This window comes from Homarus americanus, unplaced genomic scaffold (assembly GCF_018991925.1).
Source record: "Homarus americanus isolate GMGI-L3 unplaced genomic scaffold, GMGI_Hamer_2.0 scaffold16430, whole genome shotgun sequence".
Classification (NCBI taxonomy): Eukaryota; Metazoa; Arthropoda; class Malacostraca; order Decapoda; family Nephropidae; genus Homarus; species Homarus americanus.
In genome coordinates this window covers 3,169,537-3,190,991 of record NW_024729259.1, presented here as the reverse complement: position 1 = coordinate 3,190,991, position 21,455 = coordinate 3,169,537, and the positions used below count along the sequence as shown (strand labels likewise).

Below are 21,455 nucleotides of genomic sequence, written 5' to 3'. Positions count from 1 at the left end.
GGCATTGATTACTGTACAGGAGCATTGACTATTGTACAGGAGCATTCATTACAGTACAAGGGTATTCCTAACTGTACAGGGGCATTCCTTACTGTCTAGAAGCATTCAATGCTGTTGAGAGGCATTCACTACTGTTCAGGGACATTCGTTACTGTTCAGAGGCATTCATTACTGTACAGGGGCATTCATTACTGTACAAGGGCATTCATTAATGTACAGGAACATTCATTACTGTACAGGAGCATTCATTACTGTACAGGGGCATTCATTACCATTCAGGAGCATTCATTACTGTTCAGAGGCATTCATTACTGTTCAGGAGCATTCATCACTGTTCAGGGGCATAAATTACTGTACAGGGGCATTCATTACTGTACAGGGGCATTCATTACTGTACAGGGGCATTCATTACTGTACAGGAGCATTCATTACTGTATAGGGACACTCATTATTGTACAGTAACATTCATTACTGTTCTGGGACATTTATTACTGTTCAGAGGCATTGATTACTGTTCAGAGGCATTGATTACTGTTCAGGGGCATTGGTTACAGTTCAGGGACATTTAATACTGTTCAGGAGCATTTATTATTGTACAGGGGCATTGATTACTGTACAGGAGCATTCATTACTGTACAGGAGCATTCATTACTGTATAGGGACACTCATTATTGTACAGGAACATTCATTACTGTTCAGGGACATTTATTACTGTTCAGAGGCATTGATTACTGTTCAGGGGCATTGATTACTGTTCAGGGGCATTGACTATTGTACAGGAGCATTCATTACAGTACAAGGGTATTCCTAACAGTTCAGGGGCATTCATTACTGTACAGGGGCATTCCTTACTGTACAGGGGCATTCCTTACTGTCTAGAAGCATTCAATGCTGTTGAGAGGCATTCACTACTGTTCAGGGGCATTCATTACTGTACAGGGACATTTATTACTGTACAGGAGCATTCATTACTGTACAGGAGCATTCATTACTGTACAGGAACATTCATTACTGTTCAGGGACATTTATTACTGTTCAGAGGCATTGATTACTGTTCAGGGGCATTGATGACTGTTCAGGGGCATTGACTATTGTACAGGAGCATTCATTACAGTACAAGGGTATTCCTAACTGTTCAGGGGCATTCATTACTGTACAGGGGCATTCCTTACTGTTTAGAAGCAGTCAATGCTGTTGAGAGGCATTCACTACTGCTCAGGAGCATTCATTACTGTTCAGGAGCATTCATTACTGTTCAGGGGCATTCATTACTGTACAGAGGCATTAAATACTGTACAGGAGCATTCATTACTGTACAGGGGCATTCATTACTGTACAGGAGCATTCATTACTGTATAGGGACACTCATTTTTGTACAGGAACATTCATTACTGTTCAGGGACATTTATTGCTGGTCTTCAGAGGCATTAATTACTGTTCAGAGGCATTGATTATTGTTCAGGCATTTATTACTGTTCAGGGGCATTGATTACTGTTCAAGAGGCATTTAATACTGTTCAGAGACATTCATAAGTGTTCAGACATTTATTACTGCTCTAAAAAGAATTCTACCCGTCTTTTCAATCTTTCCTTTTTTCTCTATTTTTTTGCTGCTTTCATTCCATGACAGTTCCGTGCATCCAACCTCCATGATTATATTTACTATTTGGTAGTAACTGTAAGTAAATCTCTTCCAAAGAAATTCTTCAAGTGTCTTGCTGAATATTTCTAGTCTCACCCAGTTCTCACCATTCTAAATATACAACGATTTACCCAAATACTAATACCATATGACTAAACTCCTACCATCCCTAATCTAACCCATCCAAACATAAAACCTCAGTCAACCTAACCTAACCAGATAATTAATATATTTTTATACTTTTTCTCTTGCAAGTATAGCTTCATGTATAAAATAAGAAATGATTATGAAATCACACAAAATGTAATGAACAACTGTACTACAATAAAAGATCACAAAAAGTGAGAGTTCGACTTCTATTATTCATATACCCTTAAGTTTTAATACTTCCAAAACCCTGTAATTATCCATCATACCCTGTTCAGGATCATAAGCTTTCAAAAAAAAGAAAGATTTAATGTTTAAAGAGCCAAAATCACCTGTGATGTCTCCCCTCCTATTTCCTTGAATGATGATAATCTCCATTTTGCCGTCATTCTGCTTAAGTTTTTTCCTAGCCATCCATACCTTAATCGTCGGCATAGAAATAGTAGGCAACACCATGAGCATCCAGTAGAGATGCAAGACTACTGGCACAGACTGTAAACACTAACTTGATGCTTAAATTTAATCCATTGAAGTCAAATAAGTATAAAGTTATGGGAGTTGTTACACTGCAGAAAACTTAGGACGAGGTGTACAAGTCAGATTGTCTGCACTTCAGTTTTACCCCTTTTCCCCACTTTGTCTGTGGATATGACTCAAACTAAAAAAGAGAGAGAAAGAGAGAGCATATATTTACCTTCCTGTATCATTTTGAGCACCTGTGATACAGTTGGGTGTCATTTTGAGCACCTGTGAATCACTTTGGTGTCATTTTGAGCATCTACAACTTGCTTGGCACTTGTGGGAATGTACTCTATCTTTTACAGAGCCCACACTTATGGTGACCAACTCATTAAAAGCACTTCAAAATGCAGTACACTAAGATCAAGCCAAGTAATCACATCAAAGAATGAATAGTTTTATGTCCTCATCAGCCTTACCAAATGTAACTTAACCAACCCAACCCACAATAAACTTCCTATAACCACTTCATAAAGGGATAATCTCATTAAAAACTGCCTGAAATATCACTTTCTTACATACAGTATCCATAAAAGCTATATCTAATTCAATCCAATTTAACCTGATAAAACTAACTCATCACCTAGTCAAACCTGAAACTGTTAAAGGTAAAGTAAGTCCACAAAGCCAGCAGATGACCTGACAACTTGGCTGTCAATGGGGTCTCCTGATGATCTCACACTTGAAGACAACATCTATGGATCGTGGTAATTCACAATGCACCGTACCTTAGGATAATTTATCTTCATTTGAAGGTAATAAAAAGACCAAAATGTAGTAGGATAGTCAAGATATATAAACCATCAGCCATGACAGTACTCATCTGACCCTGGTGGCCAAGGGATAAAACTGGCCCTGGTGGCTGAGGGATAAACCTAAGTACTCAAAAGAACATAATCTGAAAAATATGTTATGATAAATTGTGATAAGTCTAATGTATCTAATACATGTACAGTAGATACACTTACTTCATTACTGAATGTTAGTCATTCTTTAATGTATTTTAAAGGTAAAATACAATACAAAGTACAAAATGAGACAAAAATTCTAAAATATTTGCTGACAATGCCAATGTCTATAGAATCATTAAGACTCTGGCAGACGTAAAGGACTTACAAAGAGACTTGAAGGGTCTAGAAGAATGTAGATGGAAAAGGCTGTTGCCATCTAATTTCAACAAATATAAGACTATGCAGTTCAATGCTGGTCACCTTAACTAGTCATATATATCAAATTTTTGGGAAAATGCAGTAGTGAGCAACAAAATTAGTCCTTATATTCTATGAAGACATACAAATCCTTGGAACTACACACATTACAAGTGAGGAGGGTGAGGAGATATGATTGAGATTTACAAACTCCTTCATGGATACCAACACATTCACTTCTCATAAATTTTCAATTACAGTACAAATACTCCGAGAGGACACAGTTTTAAGTTGGCTAAACCTGATCACTGGAGAACCTCTAAGGAAGGCAAATGGCTTGCACTGAGGACCATATATCCCTAGAATGCTTCCATGAGGGTGTTGTACCAGTGTCCTCTACTGCCACATTAAATTGAAACATGACAAGTATTTTGACATGGATAAGTCCAGACCATGTTCCCAGATGTGGGGATATTAAATTATTTCATCTTATTTTCCTTCCCCCTCACCCCAATAATTTATAAATTATACTAGGTAAGGATCAAAATGTATAAAACCCTAAATTATCCATATTGAAACAAGCAGAGGCAAGCACATGGGTACTGATATGAAAAGACAGGAAAATGCAGTTCAAAATATGCACAAGGGTAGTTATATGACAAATTTATAACCTTAGCAATTTTTTTCTGTTTATATGTGTTGAAAATTTACTGCATTTCCATAAGATTGAATTTTCATCCCATATCCTGAATCTAGAGGTCATATGTTACAAAGTCCATATGAAAAATTTTTCAAAACTCAAACATCTATAGTGCAGGGATAACAGTACCTTCATTCCTTATAACACATCCATACAACTAATCTCTGACACATCACTTATCATACACCCTTATCCAAGGGGAACATGATAAATGCAGGAAATATTACACCACTTACACCGAGTCAATTACAGATCACACACACACACGTCATTAGTCCACAGTGCAATGGTAATGCCACTGGACAGTATAGTTTAATTTAAATATTAAGTATAAAGGAAAGTCTAAAATTTCAAGAGTATACCAGACAGGAGAATCAGTGAGTGTGTCAGAAGTAACAAAAGATCAAGAGATTGATTTAATTCAGAGGAATAAGTAAAGAAGTGATGTCTTATGTCATCAACTATTTTACTTTCACACTATCCAAAACTACATCAATCCTCCTCCAGCTGGTACAGCACTCACACATCCCTATCTATCACCAAGATGTTGCTTTATACACAGCCAGCAACCAATGCAACTCTCCAAAACTCCCGGCATCTTTTTTTTTTTACCATCAAGAAATTCCTTGATGCCAGATTCACACCTATTTGGGCTCTCACATATCGAGAAAACAGATAAGCATATCCCAAGTCCCCAAAACCAGATACACAGAATCCACATATAAGACCAAGCTCATAAACAAGGAGACACACTAATCCCCCAAATTATCTACCACACCCCCAATCTGGCTCTCTGGTAAAACCCCGGGTGATTTCTGCTATAATAATTATTGCCTGGGTGCTGCTTGTTCTTTGCTCTATAGGGGTGAATCCCAACTTACTCATGCAAACAATTTGCATACCCTGCATCTCCACCAAGTGAAGCAAGAACAGAGCAGTGGGCTCCCATAGCAGGGATAGGACACACACTTGTAATTTTCTCTCCTTTATTTACTCTAGAAAGAACCCGAGGAAGAAAAGGCTGGAACCTAGATCAGACATAACTAGTCATTATATATTGTACATACAAAACAAGCATCAACTGTTGTCACAATCACATATTGGCACAACACATAAGTAGGAACTAAACAGTACATAACAATAAGCCCAACCCACCAACATAACAAGGGGGTGGACGCTCGGGTTTGACTCATTCAGGGGTGGCGGGGGATGAACGTGTGTAGAGCAATGCCTTTATTAGCTTTATTCTGGCTTACAAACTACCTCCCCGCATTCATCATATTCTTCATATAACACTCATTATGCTCAAAGTATCAAACACACCCTAATAGAGCTAAAAATACTTGGTGCACACCTGCTGCTGGACCCCACAGTACTTTTTCTTTCTTTTTTTTTAGTTTTTCGGGCGCACGGAAGATTATTGTTTCCCGAGGCAGAAAGGTTTAAAGGTAGATGACATTTTCAATTAAAAAATTATGAAGATGATTATGGTAAGTATAACAATAGACTGAAATGCAACAAATGATTATCATGTAGGATGGAGTTGCAGAGAAAAATAAGTAAATAAATAAAATAAAATAAAATAAAAACCTAATCACTCAACTAAAAAAAAAAAAAAATAAAAATAAAATAAAAACTTAACCACCCAATTAAATATTCAAACCTAAGAGACGCTCTGGCCACGAATAAGATGAGCAACAAAATTGCTAAGGTATGTTGACTGTACTATTAATTGTCAAAATCTAACTGTATTATCTGGTGCATCTTACTTTAGTCGTTCGTTTACTTCTCACCTAGAGCGCCTCATAGCACCACTAATAAGAAGGCGAGTAATACCAGGCAGGAGTTACAAACTTAGTATATTTTAATAAGAGGAAACATGAATGGGTTCCAAACCAACTAATTTTGAACTAATAAAGGATCCCAGTAAATGCATTCAAAACATGTGTAAGTGCAAGGTTATACCAGGAAGTAAACTTAACCTAGGTTTAATACAAAGTAAAATGGTATTAAAAAATATTATCTATTTCCTGGAATGTGATAAATGCAGGAAATACTGAATCACCTACACCGAGGCAATTTAAATCGCACCAACTAAGGTTCTCGTCCACAATGTGATGGGAATGCCAGTAGACAGTTAGAAAAGTTAAGGCAGACTAAAAGAAGATAGAGAAATGTAGCTCCACAAAGATATGAGGGAGTTGACAGCAATAAGTGAAGAAATCTATGAACCATTCTGCTGACCACACAGTATTAGTGGTGATGTGATGAAGGAAAAAGACTGTCCAATTAATACAATTCTCAAAATAAAATCTATTCACCACTTGAACTCAACCAACCTCCAATATTAGTAGACTATCTCACTATGCAATTTTGGTTTCCTTACTTTTCAAAGTTTATGAAAAATGGGTGATAATTATACCATTAATTGCATGATTTTGAAAAATAAAACAAAACAAAACACACACACACACACAATTTTACATTACAAACAATTCAGATCAAGTAAGGGTTGTATAAACCAATTAAGTTTAGCAAAAACACATACTGAAAAACACAGAGGGGATGTATTCTAAGAAAGCATCATTATCATCAACATTTTATACCCACCCCAGTTTATTAATCTTCATGTGGTTAAGTCATCCTTCCCATATACCAAGGGTTGCTGGCTTAAGTATCAGCACAACAGAGCAACAATTTGTAAACAGGAACTACCTGATGAAAATGTGCAATACATTAGTGGCATCACGAACAATATATATGGCAATAACAATTCAGAAATACACTCCATGAATTAACAACAAAGTTGGTGGTATAAGACACAACAAAATTACTCGAACTCTTGCCATGATTAGATTTGATGTTCCATTCTTAGTTAGTCATTTATACTGTTATGGACATTCAGGTTATGATATTTTGCCAGTTGAGACCTTGTAAATCATGACCATTTTATCCAGGATAAGGCAAAAAAAATCAACCTTATGTAAATTTAAAAAAAAAACAGATCCAGAAATAAAAATACAGTAGAGCCAAATTATATACAGTATACTGTACCTGTACTTAATGTATATTTTTTTTCATATGACTTGCCTTGGCATGCATTTGACACTGTATTTGCCAGTACAATTCAAACCAGTACTCATCCTTATTGTTTGTGAACGAATGGTTGTCATCTTGTTTTCATTACAATAAATTCTCATGGTTTTCTTACTTGTTAAAGATAACTGGTAAGAGGCCACGAAGTTTGCCATAATTGGCAGTAGTGGTGCTAAGTAAGCCCGTAATGCCATTACCTTGGATGCAAAACTAAAAAGTCACAGTACAGTAGTTCTATGAAGATGAAAAATTTAGCCAAATCCATTCCACCATCTGAAGCTCAATACTGTGTCTGGTAAGTAGAATTCATGACTTTTGTGTACAATAATTACACAGATATGGTATAAAGATATTTATTCAGTAAAAGTGTTATGCAAGTTTACCATTGCAGCATGTTCATTGAATATGCTGGTACAGTATACAGTTCAGCACATACACATCAGAAGGTGTTGCATATTAAGCATCACATCACTTCTTTGAGAATACCTGTACTGTACAACATACAGGCACTTAAAATGATGTACAGTAGCTGCTTGAGCACTTAATTTTTTCTTTTTACAGCAAACCCTAATGTTTTTTATTTTTAATCTGGCTAAATTTTTCACTCAAATCATATCCCCAAAACATATCAATGTAATTCCTTCATAGGCTCAGTACCATTACTACCACTGGGTATTGATGGACTCTCTATAATTACTGTATCTTCAACAAGGGTAGACCTAATAGCTAGTTAATCACATGTTGAAACAAGCTGATTCAACCACATAGGTAATAACAAGAAAAGACACTGGCACTCGCAGTACAAAATATGCACAAGGACAAATCTTAAGAAAAATTTTTAGTTTTGCAATATTTTCTTATTCCAGATAACATTTCTTGCATTGAAAATTTATCCAATTTCCCTAAGACTGAACTTTCTTGTCATACTGAATTTAATGGTCATATTTTACAAATTCTATATGGGTGAAATTCCAAAACTCAAATGTCTTTATAATACATCCATAAAACTACTCACTGATATATCATTTACTTCTTATACAGCCATGTCCAACTGAATCTTTGCATGAGGATTGTAGCCAATTAATTCAAGATCCTCATACTTGAAGTCATTGATGGACTCCACCTTCCTCTTGAAGTTCAACTTTGGAAATGGTTTCGGTTCTCTCTTCAACTGAACGTTTAATCCAGAGATGTGGTTGGAGTAAACATGGGCATCTCCAAGTGTGTGCACAAATTCACCTGGCTACAGAAGCATTAAAAAATGAATAAATAAAATAAAAATAAATAAAATGAATAAGCAAAATAAAATAATTATAACACTCAAACAACTAAATATGAACACAGCCTGTAACTGCTGGAGAACAGTCTGAGTCTGGCTAAATTGTGCAGAACTATACAGGTGCTATAGACCCTCAAATCTACACCTTGAGATCACGACCAAATTGGTTTGAGAATTCGCAAGTTTCCTGAGTCTTAGGTAATCAACGGTACCCCAGGCCCACCAGGAGACAACATCAAGATTCGTTTCCATACACAAAAACTCAGTTGAATGTTAATTTTACTTCTTAAATGAAAATATATGGAAAATATTGTAGTATGCATACTTTAAATAAAGAAATGCACATTTACAGTTTATTTAGAAGTTGACAGTTCCCTAAGGCTTACAGTGATTTAAATGGGTTGATTGATGTTCCAGAAGCTTCTGGCAAATCATGACATTTGCCAGACGTAGAGTTAATAAATATTTATTGTGTGATTGAACAAATACAGTAAGTCCTCGTTTACCGTTGCCCCCGACAACATTGTTTCGCTATAACGTCGCTACTTTTTAGATCCCCGTGATTCTAACAATGTCCCGACCAATTCATTATAACATCGTCACAGACGACTGTACTTTGTTGGCGCATCACCCTCTCTCATCTTGGCGCACTACGCTCTCTCGCGGAGCGTCACAGCGTCCCTTCTTTGTTCGGCTTCCACAGCGTACGTGTGTGCTTAAGAGTTTTTGCTATAAATACTGTACTGCAATCATTCGAAATGGCTTCCAAGCGCCCATCAAGTGTTGGTGATGCTAGTGTTGTGAAGAAGCAACGCAAGACTATTAGCCTTGTTACGAAAATAAAGGTTTTAAACCTCCGGGTCTGTGACTCGCCACCCTCCTCCTCTCCACTACCCAACACACACTCGCTCCACCTCTGCCCATCAGTGAATACAATACAAAATGCTTTAGTTTATTTATCTTTTTGGATGTATAATATATATTTTCTATAAAAACTCCATTGAATTTATGTACTGTATATGTAATGTATTTTATGAGGCAAAGGGAGGCTGGGGAACGTAAGTAGCGTATTTTATCTATTTCTTATGGGCAAAATTGATTCCGTTAACGATGTGTTTTTCAAGAACGTAACCACGAAGTTAAACGAGGATTTACTGTAGCTCAATAACCTGATTTTACAAACACACATGCATGCATACACACACAAACACACACACATATATACAGCATGCCCTTAAAATTCATGGGCAATATGTGTACACACACACACACACACACACAAATAAATAATAATGGAAAAATCCTCTCACAAAATCAGAAACAAATGTATTAAAAATGTTTGAGTCTATCCTCAAGTCAACTCCGTTTCTGTTTTAATTATTTGTGAGAGGATTTTCCCATTATTATTTATTTGTACAGTGGGCTCTCACCAATAACGTTTAATAGGTGCCTGAAAAACACCGTTATTAGCGAAAACGTTATTTGTGTGACATTAAAATACATGTAAAAAGGGTTTATTGGTGCCGCTGCCACAAGAATTTCACCCATTTTTTCCCCTTGAAGCCCTCCTAACACTTTTGTTAGCTGAAATAAAAAGATTTCCTATTCAATCATCAAAATAATATAACAATTAGTTTTTGAGGTGCTTGGTGTGATGATTGTTCCGTATCTGAGGGCCGCTAACACTTGCACTGTCTTTCATTCTACAAGCTAACCATTTCACAAGAAAATGCTCTATTATCACTAACAACCTGTTTCTATCGCCTTTATCATTCATAGCTCGCCTTGCATTTCCATCACTACTGAAATATTTTTAGCCAGCACAATACTCTTCTTGGTCTCCTCTAAGTTCCTCTTAATATTTCGCACTGTAGACTCAGGACAGTTCAATTTCCTCACTTTAAAAGTTCCCAGTTATTCAGGTGGCAAATCACTCCCTCCACCACCTCCCCTAGCCCCCACAGGCTAAAATCTCACACGTGGGCGCAGTGCTGTATTCCACTGAGCGTGTGTGACAGTGAGGCGGAATGGACAACTACTGTACGTCATCAACATGGCGGCAAACAAATGCTATCATTGATGCGCTCGAACGCTTCCCAGGAAATTTCCGTTATTCAAGAGAATCCAGACGTTATTATTGAAAATGGGTATCTATTGTAACTTACCGTTATTGTCGAAAACGATATTGTGGAAGTCGTTATTGGCGAGAGCCTACTGTATGTGTTTTGTGTGTGTCTGTCCACACACACACACACACATATACAATACAGGTAAAAGAAACTACTGTTTTTAGAATGAATGGTTCCCTGTCCCAGCCACAAAAATGCCAACAACTTTAAAACTACCTTTAGACATTCTTGAGTACATCCAGGGTGTCATCCGCAAATAATCGAGGTCCGTGAATTAAACAATTTTAAATTGTCAGTGCATGCTTATGCACACACACAGTATTTGTATTAATATATTATTATTTTCACATAACTTTTGAAATGTATATCTGTCAATTTAAATTAAAGATAAACATAAACATAAACCTGGTAGAAAATTATATTAAGAGATGTAGCAAGTTCAAGAAGACTGTTCCATGAGATACATAAGTGGCTAACATTGGTTCAAAATTCCTTTCTAGAGGACATTGGAAAAAAAAAAAAAGAAAGCAAGTGCGGAAAGCAAAATCATAGTATGGGAGTGAATAAAAAAAGAGTGGGGTAACATATAGCAGTGGGGTAACAGCAGTCAGGCTTTGGGGAGCAAGAACACATCCTGGGGTAACAAAAAACACACCAACGAAAGTCGCTAAAACATTTTAGACACCAATTTTTCAGTAAGTTCATATCTCTTTATAGAAAAGTGGCATTTATTATTTTGTGAATATGTAACTGGATTTTGTTTTTACCTTCATATCCATAAAAGAACAAAAAATTCACCTAATGTGGGGACATGTGTTTTTTTACCCCAAAATACCCTCTCTTTTTTCCCCTAAGTGGGAATAACTCAACTGTAGGATGCTTCTGAAGCGGCAGAGGAGGAAAAGAGTCCAAACTATGGAGAGGTGGAATGGGTGAAGAGAGGTTCACCGAGGGGATAGTAAGGAGGGTGTGTAGGGGCACTGTAGCAGATGCATATGAGTAGAGGAAGACCATCTATATTATGGGATGGGAAAATGGAGAATTAGATTAAGGAAGAGATATAGAGAAGAAGGTAAGGGCAATAGAGAGGGGAAAGATACTATGGAATGTAAAGATAGGGCAGCCTGGAGGCAATCCTGTCATGGCCTGGGGAGTGAGATATCACAGGTAAGATTTGTAAGGAAATACAGTGATCCCTCGATTAACGAACACAACTGGTTCCACAGAGTCGTTCGTTAACCGAAAATTTTGTTAAATGAATCTATTATTTCAATGGGATATTGGGTAACTGGTTCCAACTCACAGAAAAAGTACATACAAAGTTCTGTACAGTATACCGATAATAGAATTAACAAAACATTAAATATAAACTAAATACAGTACTGTACTGTACAGTATACTGTATAATAATAAATAAAAAACAATAAAATACAATACATGTATTTGAACTTACTCTGAGGTGTGTATGTTGTATTCCCGGCAACTTTGTTTACATATCAAAGAGCCGATTGTAGAGTCAGTCAATGATGACATGCTATATTCTTTACCGAGTGCATTGGTTCTAATGCCTTCTTCATGTTTCATAATAATTTCTGCACTAAATTTCAGAATGACCAATAATTTTAATGTAAAAATGCAAAAATATTCAAGAGACCAACAAATTGGATGTTCACTCCACTGTAAACAAAGTTAAACTGAGAAGCGTTGGTAGGTGATTCGATCAGCTGACTGGCACACAAAAACTGTTCCCTGTACTGTATATATTATCAATATGTTAACTAAATTAGAATGACCAATAATTTCAATATAAATTTTTTTTAAATATTCATGAGCACAACTTTCTTGATATTTACTCCACTGGAAACGAATGTAAACATAGAACCAATTACTGTATTGGCGGACTAGCCGATCAGCTGATGCGCACAACAAATACGTGTTTCACGTAAGGCTTTCGTTAATCAAAGTTTTGTTCGTTAATGGAATTGAAAATCCTAATGAGAGCTAATTCATCAACCGAAATTTCGTTAATTGGACCGTTCGTTAATCGAGGGACCACTGTATTACCTTTTCTGCGAGATGAAACAATCGGAGGAAAGATCAATGAAAAACAACGTAAATAAAGTGAAACTATTTAGAACATTCACTTACGATAATTATCATACGTTTCTATAAGTGGTGTCAACCACTGTGACGAAGCATAATATTAAGAGTTGTATTAAAATTTACAATCATTAACATAATTAATTTACATTAATTATTAAGGTTATTTCTAAATTAATGGGCAAAAAGTTAATGCCAGTTGTGCAACCTTGATTATAACTTGATATGGTTGTATATATTTAACTTTGTTTAATATTGTTGTTGCACGTCTGTTGTTAATGTACAGTATAGTGTGTGTGGGATATGGAATTTTGTATTGATCACGTGAAATCATGACATTTGTAATTAAGGAGAATTCATACGTAGTAACACTGTCAAGTCAGTCTGGCGAGTCTCTGGACCGACAATATCATCGCTCAGACTCTTGATACAGGCCACACTCTACTTGACCACCGGCTGCCATCAACAACCACTTTGGAGTGATTTATCAGGGAGTATAATAATATAAATAATGTATTACACCATATATATGTTCGTCGTCAGTCAGTTTAATTCAACTGTCGAGGATATAATATTATACTCCTTGAAAACTTGTGAGTTTAGGGGTTCATCGGTGATCAGGTACTTGTTTAATTTGTTTTAAGTATTTATAGCCCCTTAGATTCCACATAAACACAAAATAAGAAGTGAAATTTTGGGTGTAAAAAGACAAAGATAAAAGTGCTAGTAAACTACAGCATGTCAAATAAAAGTAAAACAGTTATGGTATACAGTATATATGGGACAAATAAGTTGATAAGATATAGATAGAAAATTTAGGAAAATATTTTCACAAAAAGTTTCTTACCTTCAGATTTGTAACATGAGCTACCATATAGGTGAGGAGTGCATAACTGGCAATGTTGAAAGGCACCCCCAGACCCATGTCGGCAGAGCGCTGGTAAAGCTGACAGGAAAGTTCTCCGTTGGCAACATAGAACTGACAGAGGCAGTGACAGGGTGGTAAAGCCATCTTCGGTAAATCCAAAGGATTCCAAGCGCACATAATAATGCGCCGGTCATTAGGGTTCTTTCTAATAGTGTCTATCACCTGTAGATGGAAAGACTAGCTCAAGTTTATGCCAAAAAGAGTGAAGGAAAATAACATTGATGTACTGCACTAGAAATTTTGATCCTAATGCGTTAATATATCACTTCATCATAGATATTTCATATTACCATATACTGTACACTCTTTAAGTTAATGGTATATATCAATATGGAAGTTTCAAATGTTTAAAATAATTCTCAAATTTATTCTTATATAAATAAGCAACGAATACCTATACTGTATTATACAGTAATTACATTTAAGTTAACCCTACACTATAATAAAAATTACCATCACACTTCACACTAAAATTACTTTTCTCATGGTAAATTAAAAGCTGGCAGACCCAGATTCATGATAATTTTACTTCTTTAAATTTGCAGTTATGAGAAAAAAGTGTCCCATATTTTGATCTTTAAGTCAAAACCCTGAAAATAAGGTAAAAGTGGCCAAGCATAGTACTGTAATGCTATTATCACTTTCATCTCTGCAGTCAGAGCATTTTTCTCCACAGTACAGTAAGATTTTCCAGGGTCTCTCACCAGATTTAACACAAACAATATTCATCTCAATCTTGTCTATATTTTTTAATCAGTTCCGAGGCTCTAAATGTACTCAAAATGGTGTTTCATGCACAAACAGTTCGCACTCAAATTTGCTGACGTTCAGCTTGATTTATAAGAACCCCAAATTTTTTTATCTGCTAAATGCAACTCTAAGACCCAAGAAGTGTTATAAGTTAGTCTTAGAGTTTTCTCAAAGTTAAGAGTGATTGACTTTGAGGAATTCTTAGCACTTTAGTGGTCTTAAAGGATACAGTATTAGAAATTTTATAAATACAGTACAGTATCAGCCCAGGACTTCTTTAAGTGTCAGTCATAAATTAAGTGTTTTTGACCACAGTGGTCACGCTACGTAAACCATGGATTACAGAATACTTTACCAGGGGTCAAGTGTGGGATTTTTTTCTCATAAGAGACCATATCTCCAATTATATAATGAAACTATGAGAATGCATCAATTTACAAAAAATAAACATGAGGTTTTTTAAGAACATAATCCTCTCATAAACCAGAGTCTGCTTTTACACAGAATACAGTGTAAATATAAAATTAGCCAAGTGACCTGCTGAAGTTGATCAACACCCTGGCCAGTGTAGTCAGCATGCATGTCTGTGTACTGTGCTCCAAAGTGCCTCCACTGAAACCCATACACAGGGCCCAGATCCCCCTCCTCTCTCTTGGCGAACCCTGATTTGTCAAGGAATTCTCGGGAAGAGTTTCCATCCCAGATGTGGACCTTCTTCTCCTGTAGTTCCTTGGCATTTGTCGAGCCTTTGATGAACCAGATCAGTTCTTCTGCAACACCCCGCCAAAAGACTCTCTTTGTTGTGAGCAGTGGGAAGTCACCTGGAAGGATTAGTAACACTGTGAAATACATCTACACTGTCTATAATAACAAACATTACTAAGTATCTGCTCAATGAGCTGTTTCTATTCTGTCTATTTATATCAGGTAACAAGTGTACATCAACTCATCTATTCTTGCCACAGTGAGATTCTCATTCACTTATAGATGCATATACAGTACAGTACAGTACTCAATTGAATAAATGTCTGAACAATGTTTTGTTCTTATTTACCCCCAATGTTTTAACTGATACCAATTATGTATCCTTTAATTCCTCTATGTATAAATGGAAGACAAGAATCTAAGCTATTAATAAACATTTACATTACAACTTTACATCGTCAAAAAGTGTGGCTCATGAAGCTTACCTAAAATGGTCATGTGGCCCACCAGCCAAAATAATTGCCCACCCATGAAAGAATACAAAACCTGTATACAGAAATGCAACGTAAGAAGAACAAGTATTGAAATGTACGGGATTAACCCTTTGAGGACAGTGATGGCAACTCATGGTCATTACCCAATTCTTAGTTTTTGCATGACGTCACATACTCCCTTAATGCAACGTGATCCTCTGACCGCCGCCATGTCGTAGGTATACTCACAACTATCAACAACAACATGCCATACTCGACGTGACTATTTAACGCTGCAGCTTCGTTTACAACACATTACAATGTTATCCAGTAAGAAACCGGACAGTGGTGATAAAGAAAACACACAGGGATAAATTGATTCATTAGACACATAGTCACGGACAAGATGGTCGGTATACCCAGATACTTTCCCATTGATAGAGAACATGGACATTATTACTCACAGATTTATAGAAAAAGTGCTTATACACTTGATGAACTCAGGGCATACAAGTCATTAGATGCCTAAAATTTTTTGGTCTATGGATGGGTTAAAAAAGTGAAGTGTATCAACTTTGGTGATAATATTCTAGTGTCCAGCAGAGTTCGCTATTCCCAGAGTATGAATGCCACACCATTGCAGCCATGGTTAATTGTCAATGCAAATGAGGAAGTACAATGTGCCCATTGTAATTGTATGGCCAGTCTAGGAGAAGCCTGCAGTCATGTTTGTGCTTTACTATTTTCTTCAGAAGCTACTACCAATGCCAAGGCATATTGGATGCTACCATCTTATGTACAAAAGATAGGGAGAAAACATCTTCAAGAAATTTATTTTATATCAGCAAAATCCAAGAAGAAGAAACTTGATGAGTTCCTAATTTCCAGTGCTACTGTTTCACCATGTCAAATCAAAGCAATGCCAAATGTGCCCCCTCCATCGGCTGATGACTGCAAACCCTGTTTACGAATTTAAGCAAGGGACAGAACAAGCCGTCGGTTCTGGCCATTGTGCCTGAATTCTGTGACAGTTACATTCCCCAAATTTTGGGATAGGAAATATCCTATTGTTTTAAGAGGTTTGAGAGATGAGTTCAAAGATCAGGTGTCAACAAGATAGTTTACTTGACAATTGTGCAGAAAACACATATTCCAAAGTGATAGTAACGTCTGACAAAAAAACACAACACATGAAGTCACATTATCTATAACTTATACAAAGTAGGAGTGTTTGCTTATGATAGTGATCACTCTAGTGTGTTGAGTCTATACCTACAAGATGGCGGACCGTGCAAGGGATTATGGGAGTTGTGACAGCAATGCAAACTAAGAATGGACAATGAAATATTGAAAAATAAAAAGTAAATTATAAAAACATGTTAATTTCACCATCAAAATGCAGGCGACCAGGGAGAATAAATAAAAACTTACTCCTATCCCATGTAGGAGCCTCATATGCATGGGAGTCATCCTTGTCTCCAGAACCAAATATAATTACATGTACAATACCTCAGTTTGCACTAAACAGATGAGGTATGTCTTGAGTCAGACATGGTCCAACCATTACTAATGGGTGAAAGGCTTCAGGGCAGTTCCCAGAAGCTTTCACAAAAATGTTAAGCAAATACAAAGCATGAGAATTTTAAATTGGGTCTATGAGAAATACATTGCAACAATTGTGGGATATGTCCTGAACAGTGCTACCCTCCGTACCACTACTGTTGCAGGTTATGTCCACAATGAGTTTAGGGAAAATTATGTACCGGTAATGATGTCCAGAGTTTTCAATAAGGGAATGAAATGTGTCAAGAATGTTTTGGAAGTTACTTCCTGGTACCCAATTCAAGAAAATATAAGGCAATATTTTCATGGGTGGAGAAGAAAGTGCAATAACACAGTGAGGTGCAAGTTTAGTAAATAGTGGAAACAGATAGAATAAGAAGTAATATGGGAGAAGGTGACACTGAACAGAGACTGTTAGCATACCATCTCTTACATACATCATACGGACAAAAAAATACATACAAAACTTACCATTCCTTAAAGAAAACCTCATCTGGGCACCAAAAAGGGAAACAGCGCCAGTGCCAGTCCTGTCACCTTTTCTGTTGCCATTGTTCAGTATTCTTCTGATCAGATCCAAATATTGATGCTCCTCATGTCTCTCAATCTGCAATTAATTAATTATTTGTCGTCTTCACATTTGTAAACACCGTCCCACTCACTACCTTCTTACCATCATGACTGTATCCACACACCCTCCAACACCCAAGTCTTATGATCTGCACTATCTTCTTTTTGGTACTAGTTGAATACGGGATGGGGTTACCGTCATCTATTTCCCATAAGCCTTTGTCCTGCCAACTGCGGATTTGCCTACCACAGAGTTTTGGGGGAACTTAACCCCCACAATCGGCGAAGGACTACTGTACTCAAATTACCAGTATGTAAAAACACCCAAGATACTGTATCACTTAAAAAAAAAATTTGCCTCTTGCTGATACAATTTCCAAAATCCAGTCTTGTCTATTAATCATTTTTTTTAAGAATGTGGTATGCTAATCAAATTTATAAAAGACAACTTGTGCAACTGAATATAAATTTCACATAAAAAATCCATAATGAAAGAAAATAAAAATAAAATATGGACTAACCAGTCAAATGTAAGCTTGGCTGTGTTTACAAGTATACTCAAACTGCCTACCTGTGCACTCCTCAGGGATCACTACAGTAAGTTCTCGTTTAATGTTGCCCCCGAAAACATTGTTTCGCTATAACGTCGCTACTTTTTAGATCCCCATGATTCTAACAATGTCCCGACCAATTCATTATAACATCGTCACAGACTACTGTACTCTGTATGGTGCATCACCCTCTCTCATCTTGGCGCACTACGCTCTCACGCGGAGCGTCACAGCATCCTTTCTTTGTTAGGCTTCCACAGCGTACGTGTGTGCTTAAGAGTTTTTGCTATAAATACTGTACTGTAACCATTCAAAATGACTTCCAAGCACCCATCAAGTGTTAGTGATGCTAGTGTTGTGAAGAAGCAACACAGGACCATTAGCAATGCTACTAAAATGGAGGTTTTAAACACACCACACACTTGCTCCACCTCTGCCCATCAGTGAGTACAATACAATATAATTTAGTTTATTTATATTTTTTGGTGTATAATACAGTATATATTTTCCATAAAAACCCCATTGAATTTATCTACTGTATATGTAATGTATTTTATGGGGCAAAGGGAGGCTGGGGAACGTAACTCGCGTATTTTATCTATTTCTTATGGGGAAATTGATTCCGTTAACGTTGTGTTTTTCAAGAACGTAACCACGACATTAAGCGAGGACTTACTGTACTAAGAAATGGGTAATAGTTCGTGTATAGGAATGTAGTTACTAAGCCAAGAAAACATATCTGCAAAAACTGAAAAACACTGGAATGGCTGAAGCAGTAACCATAATGGGTGTCAGGGAGGATAGGGTGTTCTTCACAGTACAGTACTGTACAGTATTTGAGAAGTTCCTTGTTTACAACAGATTCCATGACTGAAATACAAGCTTTGGATTGGTCAATAGAGGAAGAGGATGGATCACCTCAATAAGTTCATTATGAGCTAATTCCCATGATAAGGGAAAATTATGGGAGGAATTAACATAAGCACATACAAACATAAGAATGGAGGAAACTGTAGCGAGCCTATCGGCTCATACCAGGCAGTCCCGTTTACACCCAACCCCTATCACTGATACTGTATAGTGTATATCCATCCATCCTATATTTGAAACTATCCAGCGTGTTCGAGTTAATGACGTTTGGTAACTTGTTCCAGTACTTTATTTCCAAACAAGTGTTTACCTATTTTGCGCCTAAATCTAAACTTGTCTAATTTAAAACCATTGTTACAAGTTCGTTCATGATTGGATAATTTACGTACCTTGTTATATCACCTTTGTGTAGCCCTGACTTCCATTTATACACCTCGATCATATCACCCCTCACTCTACGTCTCCCGAAGGAGTGCAAATTCAGATGCTTGAATCTGTTTCTATACTCCTAGGTTCTTAATGCCTGGGATTAGTCTTGTCATCCTGTTCAGACAGGACAAGAGCAACTTCAGGCACTCACCTCCCTGCTTAAGTTGTCTAATCATATTAATACATACGTAAGAGCCATTCTCCTCTACATGTTGTGTGGTCTCCCCATTCTTGTGTGTGGTCTCTCCATTCTTGTGTGTGGTCTCCCCATTCTTGTGTGTGGTCTCCCCATTCTTGTGTGTGGTCTCCCCATTCTTGTGTGTGGTCTCCCCATTCTTGTGTGTGGTCTCCCCATTCTTGTGTGTGGTCTCTCCATTCTCCTGTATGCACTGTGTGGTCTCCTTGGGATGCATCTGGAAGAAAATTGTAATGGTAAAATTTCTTTTGATTTCACACAAAGGTGACAATAATTAGTCACCATGCATCCAGTCTTTAAGTTAAGTGATGCAAGAAGAAGGGCACCATGGAGTGTATTATGACCCAGAAGTCTTAATCCACAAAAATAACCAGAAAATACGAGGTTATTTGTAGTACATATCATGCACTGTCGACCATGCTACCAAAAGAATATGTAACGGAACTGAGTAAGAAAAGAACTAGAGAAGTAAGTAAGATAAGGGTGGTGTAGGCGTTGGAAAACACAAGGCCTTACACCAATACATATTGAATGGTGATATGGATATAAATCCTGTATGTAAATCTTATAGAATAACTACCTAACTAGCCATCTTTTCACCATTACTAAACCTAACAGAGATCGTCCTATAATCCCTCATTCATTTAGATTATAAATTTCCATGAATAAGTTTGTTTTATCTAAAAATATAAGTACGTAAATCAGACTAAGCCACATCACACGTGGGTCCTAACACAATATTTCGTGTCACTGATCACAAGCATATTATAAACATGTTAAAAACTAAAATACCTACTTGAAAACATTAACAGAGATTCTCTTGCTGTATTTTACCTTCAGTGCCACACCTTAGTTCATTATACTCAGTCAGGTAGTATTACGAAATCCCGCCACTTCCTAACAGGTTGTTTAATGCTCATGCTTTTTTGAGAACTAACATCAAATTCCTCAGTTTAATTAAGGTATAAATATATATCAATCTAACCCATCTTACCATCAAGTTATAGGCTACGTGACCATATATATCATTCACCTAAAGGGAACTCTGAACACTTAGCCATTGTCAAGGAGGAACTACACTTGGTCAGGATTAATTCTTACTGTCAACTCCTCCACAAAGTCAATATTACATCAGGTATAAAGCCATGGTTCTCTATAACACTACCAGCCTCTATATACCTGTTCCAATTATATGATATAGTAGTATTTGTAGAGATAATGTAGTAAACTTACCCTTAGTTCCTTGGCCGGGATCAAAGTTTTGGCGGTTTGAAAGGCGGGCGTAAACGTTAATAAAACACATCCAATCCTTTTCATTTTGATTTCTAATAAACTATTTTAATATGAACTATTCTATATGATAAAAAAAAAATACTGATATTATTGGTTGTCACTAAACGAGCCGATCAGTGGTGAAGAGGATAAAATAGGTAGACTGTTATTGTTGCGGTATACGACACTAATGAATTAATTTTATAGGCAAATTTTAAATAGATAAATAAACATTTATTTAGTAAAATCGTGATACAAGTTCTAATTGGTTCAGTATGTGTATAGAAAGTACAGCTATATTATATACATAGACAGTGCAAGTATGTGTATTTACTCGGCTTTTTATCCTGTTGAGCTGTGGTTGGATGAGAAAGTATTATTAGGATGG

At 36.6% G+C, this 21,455-nt stretch overlaps 1 protein-coding gene across 2 annotated transcripts; it reads right to left on the bottom strand.

Moving 5' to 3' along the window:
• Positions 1-5,128: 5,128 nt before the first annotated feature.
• Positions 5,129-21,223, bottom strand: LOC121866411 (thymidylate synthase-like). 2 transcript variants are annotated; one of them, XM_042366066.1, is made up of 8 exons: positions 21,029-21,223; positions 19,979-20,012; positions 19,788-19,852; positions 17,651-17,786; positions 14,976-15,259; positions 13,608-13,850; positions 8,283-8,495; positions 5,129-6,871 (listed from the first exon to the last, which is right to left on the bottom strand). In XM_042366066.1, exons 1-7 carry the CDS (start codon positions 21,110-21,112, stop codon positions 8,286-8,288), a joined length of 1,056 nt encoding a protein of 351 aa, XP_042222000.1. In that variant the 5' UTR covers positions 21,113-21,223; the 3' UTR covers positions 5,129-6,871; positions 8,283-8,285. The 2 variants fall into 2 exon arrangements, with proteins under 2 accessions (XP_042222000.1, XP_042221999.1); XM_042366065.1 differs by having other exon boundaries at positions 8,268-8,495; positions 21,029-21,220.
• Between the last annotated feature and the right edge of the window lie 232 nt (positions 21,224-21,455).